General features: G+C 48.1%; 1 protein-coding gene across 1 annotated transcript in view; it reads right to left on the reverse strand.

Moving 5' to 3' along the window:
* The window catches only part of ZFHX3 (zinc finger homeobox 3), a 165,335-nt gene that overhangs the window by 155,897 nt on the left and 2,429 nt on the right, over nt 1–7,009 (reverse strand). Inside the window, exons 2-3 of the mRNA XM_008053230.2 lie at nt 6,630–7,009; nt 894–1,390 (exon numbers count right to left, since the gene is read on the reverse strand). Coding sequence (XP_008051421.1) covers nt 894–1,390; nt 6,630–7,009 — 877 coding nt within the window. The remainder of the gene's footprint in view (nt 1–893; nt 1,391–6,629) is intronic.

Below are 7,009 nucleotides of genomic sequence, written 5' to 3' on the forward strand. Positions count from 1 at the left end.
AAAATTCAAATTTAGCTGGGTGCGGTGATTCACACCTATATCCCAGCACTTTAGGAGGTGAGGTGAGAGGGAAGGGAAGGGAGGGAGGGAGGGAGGGAGGGAAGGAGAGGGGAAGGATGCGTCAGGCCCAGAAAAAGAAAGAGATCAATATAAAAAGAGAAAGGGGACACAGAACATAGGAAACAAAGGGAGGAAAAAACAAAGGAGTCTCCCTGCTGGACTCCGTTTTTCCCCAAAACATTTACCACCTTCCAGTCTACTTTATAGTTCATTCACTATGTTTTTTGCTCCTCCCCCCCCCACAAGAACAGAAGCTCCATGAGGGCAGGGACTGTTGGTCTATTTTATGTACAGAGGTAGGCACATGCCCAGAACAGTGCCTGGTATACAGAAGATGTCCAGTGTTTGCCTGTTGGCTGGATGGATGGATGGATGAATGAATGAATGAATGAATGAATGAATGAATGATGAATGAACCACCCCAGGGGCATCCAGGAGAGAAGAAGTAGAAAAAAAAGGAATAAAGAGATGGAAACATGAAACAGAAAGCCTGAAGGAAAACACAGAGTGCCAGGTTCACAAAAGCCCCCGGTGAGTAAGGAAAGACAGATTGAAGGGTGAGGGGAGTGACGGGACAACATTGGGCTGCTATCAACAAAACATGCCCCTGAAACGGGGCACCCCAGAAAGAACCTTCGCTACAACTGAACCTGTCATGCTTCTGCCATGAGAGAAAGTGGATGCCGACTTCCCTCCCAACTCCAGGTTCCCTTCCAGCAGCCACCGGGACTGTGCCAGGGACTGTCCATCTCCTCCTGAGTCCTCTCCATCTCCCAGGTACCCAGCCCTTTCAGACAGAGAGAGTGGCCGGGCCCCACGGCGCCAGCCCTTACCTTATACAACTTCAGGCTGGCTTCGTGCCTAGAGTTGACCGTGTGCAGCCGCAGCTTCTCCAGGCTGTTGGTGTAGTAGTCGCAGGCATTGCATTTGAGGTGCACGGGGTTGCCGATGGCCACGCACTTGAGCCTCCACTCGTTGGCCTTGCCACCCTCTTTGATGTGGGCCACCAGCTGGTACTTCTGCACGTGCTTGTCTGTCTTGCAGTGCAGCTGGAAGTTGGCCTTGAGCTGCGTGTTGTAGCGGCAGAGCTTGCACTGGTACGAGTCCCCCATCACCGCCTTCCACTCGTCCTCCGAAAGGCTGCGTTCCACGTTCATGTGCAGCCCCAGCATGTCCAGGTTGTCCGTCGTGAACTTGTTGCACACGGCACACTGGAAGAGCTTCAGCGATGGGTCGTTGGTCTGGATGAAGCTCTCGCCCAGGTTCATCAGCTCCTCTGACACCAGCTGCCCGCCCCCGAGCCGCATGTCTAGGGGGATCTCACCGCCCACTGCAGGGAAGGAGAGAGGGAGAGAGTCAGAGGCCAGGCTCCCCAGGGGCATGGCTCAGGCACCACCCACCCAGCCCTCCACCACCCTCACTCAGGTTTCGAGGCGAAAAGAGCGCATGTCCTGTGTTGTAAGATGCTACTAGCTGAAAACCAAACAAACGAAACAAGTCAATTTGACATGTTGGGATCTTTCCTATGGACATTGAGATGTGTGGCAGGCTTTATGTTTTCCTTCCTTAAGAAAAGAACACCTAGGAAAAAAAGTTAGGAACCATAAGCTCGTGGATTATTTCAATTCATCCTTCCCTCATGTCCAAGAAAAGATTTAAACAAGTATCATTTGCTGGATATAATAGAAACTGAACTCCAGACCCCTCCAAAGTTGGAAATGAGTTAAAGCTACAATTTTAAGACCAAGTCATAGGCCGGGCATGGTGGCTCATGCCTGTAATCCTAGCACATTGGGAGGCTGAGGCAAGAGGATTGCTTGAGCCCAGGGTTCGAGACCAGTCTGGGCAACTTGGTAAAACCTCATCTCTAAAATACATCAAGAAAAATTAGTCGGGCATGGTGGCACACGCCTGTGGTTCCAGCTACTTGGAAGGCTGAGGCAGGAGGACTGCCTGAACCCAGAAGGTGGAGGCTACGGGAACGTGCCACTGCACTCCAGCCTGGGTGACAGGGTGAGACTACGACTCAAAAAAAAAAAAAAAAAGAAAGAGAGATACCAAGCCTTCATGGCGAATCAGAATCAGGCACAGAATTTATCTAAAGCAGCACTGACCAACGTGATTATCTGTGATATTTTTAAACATTAATTAATTAATTTAGATCTGGGTGCGGTAGCTCATGCCTATAATCCCAATGCTTTGAGGCTGAGGCAGGAGGGTCGCTTGTGGCAAGGAGTTCAAGACCAGCCTGGATAGCAGAGCAGGACCTCATCTCTATAAATTTTAAAAATTAGCCAGGCATGGTGAGGCACGCCTGTGGTCCCAACTGCTTGGGAGGCTGAGGCAGGAGGATCACTTGAGCCCAGGAGTTCAGGGTTATAGTGAACTATGATCACACCACTGCACTCCAGCCTGGGTGACAGAATGAGACCCCGTCTCTAAAATTAAAAGTATATTTAGGTAGCCATGTATGGTGAGTTGCGACTGGGCTGAACAGACAGCTCTAAATCAAAGGTCTGGGGAATAATCTCTCTGCTCCTCTCCATACCCCTCCTATTGATATCCTGCCTCTAGGTCAATGCTGCCAGCCCCTGCCAAGTCTCCCAATAGGAGTTCTTCCCTTTTCTGGGCTTCCGCACCGTGGGAAGTCCAGGGCTACTCTAGGACCTATCACATTCCCTCTGTCACGCAGTCAGCCACACACAGAGACACACCAAAGCAACGATCCCCATCAGGGTGCTGCCTCTCTGGGGTAGGGATCCAGTCTCACCCTCACTGACCCCCTACTGAGTGCCCAGCCCACTGCACAGATGCTAAATGTTTGCTGTGCCAGACAAGGGTAAAAAGAGCCAAAATGTTACATATTCAGGAAGTGGACCGAGATGGACACTGCCACCTGTGGGTCAGCTCCAGGTCCTGACAAAAGGGCCCAAGATCTCCTCCTCCCTCCCCACCCTGTTTCCTTTCAGTCCATCACTACCCTGCATAAACCAGGGACGGGCTCACATTCGACGGAGTGAATTAATACAGCAAGGTCTTATCTGCACCATGAGAGAGGCTTGGAAAGTGTCACCTCCCTTCCATTACCTAAAAGCACACAGTCAAGCAGAGAGCTGACTTCTGTTTTCGGCCTCCTCCCAAACACACTTACATTTGAACTGTTAGGTCTGTCTCTACACCAACTGATATTTAAACTTGACCTTTTATGTGTAGTTGGGCTGAGGTTTTTTTTTTTAAGTGACTGATTAGAATCCAACTTAGTGGCTCATCAAAGAAAATATATTTTTTTTAAATGATTTTTCTTATTTACGCTACCCGAGGCACAAGTGAAAAGATCAGTACAGGCTCCATTAAGCAGACTAGCTGCATCTGAAGCTCATGGACTTTCCAGCAAGCCACAGAAATCTTCAGAACCTGCATTCCAGAAGGCTTAGGAAGCTTTCTACTTGTTGTCTCTTTTACCATCTCCCCTGGAGAGAGGAGCCATAACTAAGACATTCTTTTTAGGACAAGAAAGAAAAAGAAGGGGGGAAAAAAGCCTAAACACTCTATCCCTTAATTGGGACAAAGGCCAGGCAACATCCATGAAACATACTCAGTGTTCAGTCAAAGCAGAGATTGCCTGGAGGGTAAGACAGGGAGCAAACATATATTTGTTTCTGACGCCAACCACCTGAAGCATTGAATCGTCTCCACTTTTTAAATTTAACCTCAGCACATCAATATTGCGCTAAAGAAAAATTCAGCTGTCACTCGCTGGATGCCTGAGTGAAATTAGAAGTCCTTGGAACAAGCAGAGGAAGTGAGTCCCTCTTCCCATCCTGAACTCTTAAAATGAAATGCAAATGAAGGACAGAAGCAGAAGAGCAATGAAATGAGTTAGGGCAACGGGCAGGCTCCCTTCCAGAACTGGACCTCAGAGAAACAGACCCAGGGCAAGGAATCGCAAACCACAAGGCTAAAGGAAGTCCCTCAGTTCCCAGGAAATGGAGGCATCTCACCCCATTCACAGGCAGTTCGGAGAAGAGGCCCCATAAATAAGAACGTAGCAGGCCTTTAGTCTTGAGCCACACCAGACATGAGTCTTCATGAGGAGCAGGGCGCCATCTCCCTAGATGCACCTAGCTTTAATTAACTCTGGGAATTTGTACCCCGGCACTTGAGACCACCCAAGGAGAGGTACGCACATAGATTCAGAGGCACATTCTAGAGTCAAAGGTAGAAGCAGGGAAGCTATTAAATATCATGAAGATGGCTGGCAGGCTATTTGGAAAACAGGTGGAGGACCCATGAGCAGCCTCTTTCTTGGTGCTGTGCTGAACTTCCACAAAACGTTGTCCCTCTGCAGCGCCCAGTCACATCTAGTAACACTCACAGCCATCTTCAAAATGGTTTCTGGAAAAACGGGTAGTGCAGGAGAGTTATGGCTCTTTTCATTTGCCTAAATTGCTTTCTCCTTACCGAGGTCACACCACTTATGTTTCAAGTGCTTTGGACACTTCCTGTCAGCCCCACTCCCACTCGAGTTTCTGGCATAAAGCATTTGGGGCTCTCTCACACCATCTCAACAGCTCTCATGGCCCAGAGAAGGGGCAGGTTTCCAGAGACTCACCTCTGCTGACAAGTGGTGACATTGCAAATTCAAGAGCCCTTTTTAACTGAGCTGGATAAAGTCCTTGGAAGGAAGAGCTCTTCTCTTTAAGAAATAAAGGGTAGGTCTTCTATGTGTGGAACAAAGGGATTCATTCTTCTGTCCCTTTTGCATCTGCCACATGCCCAGGACAGTGCACGATGCCCCGAAATCTCACAGACACTTGGTGTGAAAGCAAAATACTTTTATACTTCTCCATTCAAGTCTTAGTTATCTGTTTTCAAAGTGATTAAAGATCTCACTTTGACCCAATATGAACCCATCCGTGTTCTGTCTTTATCCCATCTCCACATATTCAACTTACTCCAAGATCTCCTTCCCAAGATTTTGACCTTGCAGACTAGAAAACCCCAATTTCTACTTTTTTCTAAGTGTCTTAGAGTACCGATGCCCATCCCCTGGTGAGCATGGTATACCCTGAGGACAAATAAGACAACTGACTGGTCCCTATGCATCCCTGATCAGCCAGTTGGTCAAGTATTTTCAAATCATTTGGTAACAAAAGATCAATGAGTAAATGTTTCAAAATGGAAGACAAGATTAAAGTATCAAGGATTCAAACTTAAATACACAGCAACAAAAATAAATGGAATGCTTTGAAATAAGACTCATCAGCAACAGCTAGCACTAAAATGCCACACAAAGAAAAACTTGCCAACTGGTGAGGTCTGGCCCCTGGCAGTCGCCTAGACCACCCCAGAAGAAAGGTACTTGCTCATACTTTGTCATCCAGAACAGCTTGTTCCCATGTCAGTCATGGGACACCGCTTAATTCAGGGCATCGCCACTCGTCCCACAAGGTTAGCTGGCAGAGTCAGGGGATGGGGAGCAGGCAGGATCCCGTCTGCAGCACAAGGGTTGAAGGTAGGAGTGGACCCAACTACCACACTGGTCCTCACGAAACTAATGTGTAGATTTTCTTGCTAGGGTAGCTATCCCCAGATGTGGTCGAGATTCTTTCTATGTAAAGACTCATAGTCTTCAGCATCCAAATCCTACACTCTTGGTCCTCTTCCAGATTTAGTAAGCCAGTTGGTAAGACCTGGTGTCTGGACAGAGCTAACCCAACTTCTCTAAAGTGTGGGTGATTTTCCATGGCAAAAGCGCTCCAGGATCTCGACCCCCAGCAGTTAACCAGGATCTAACTGATACTGAAACTTATACTTTCCTTGGTGGAAAATGTTTACAACTTATTCATTTATCACCTGTCAGAGTGCCACATTAGAGTGCCACGGCGGCAACGTAATTCCCAATTCATTCCCAACTATACTAATCACCAAGAATTCATCCAAAGTAAGAAATAAAAAGAACACATCTCTTTCAGCGAGGTCCTCATAGACACATGGAGAATGTTGAAGAATCTGTTTGGGTGGTTCCCTGCTCATCACAGAATCAGACTTTGGTTATTTGAAGAAGGTATGCTATGGTTCTGATTCCTCTCAATGAAATTACTGTCCCTATTTAAATGATTGAAGTAATTGTCCCTATTCCTCTTACTGAGATGATTGTGCCCCCTACAGTTTCCTGTACATTTCAAAGAATAAGCAATGGAACCCCGAAGTTTTGGGTGATTAGCTTCAAAATTGAGAAAGAGACAAGAGAAAGGAAGAATGGGAAGAGAAAGGAAGGTTGACCATACGCCAAGAACTAGAGGAAACACTTAAATTTTAATCCCGGCCCTGTGTAGCCAGAGTACAACCGTATCTCTCTGGAATGTATAAACTCTTCCATACGCACGCACAGAGTTCAAGGGAATTCTTGTGAAAAAAACCATTTGACTGTGAGACACTCCAGTGGACACAAAACTGCTCAAGAAGACAAAAGTCAACCGCATCCATGGGACTACCTTGGCCCATCCTCCATTCTCCCCAGTCACACTCCTGTCTTTAAAACACACAAACACGGTAGTCATCCTCACCTAGAGCAGGCGTCATGGCGGCCATGGGCCCAGCGGGATCCAGCTGGAATCCGCTCATCATGAACTGGGCGTCCGAGGCAGCGTTGTCCATCTTCAGGTTGGGCAGGTTCATGTTCTGGGCCAGGTAGTACTGGTAGAGCTCGGCCTCAGCGGGCGAGGGCAGGCTGCCGAGGCCCAGGTGGCGGTTGTGCTGGATCTGGGTCATGTTCTGCTGCAGCAGCATCATGTTATGCATGTGCTTCTCACTGGTCATGTGAATGCGGAGGTTCCTCGCCACGTTGGTCTCGTAATCGCACACCTCGCACCGCCAGGTGGGTTTGGTTTTTGGTTTGGTAGGCGAGGGGGCCCCGCAGGAACTGCTGATGTTGGCTGCTGCGGCA

The sequence above is a fragment of the Carlito syrichta genome, unplaced genomic scaffold, assembly GCF_000164805.1.
Source record: "Carlito syrichta isolate Samal-C Ts95f unplaced genomic scaffold, Tarsius_syrichta-2.0.1 Scaffold73643, whole genome shotgun sequence".
NCBI classification, from domain to species: domain Eukaryota; kingdom Metazoa; phylum Chordata; class Mammalia; order Primates; family Tarsiidae; genus Carlito; species Carlito syrichta.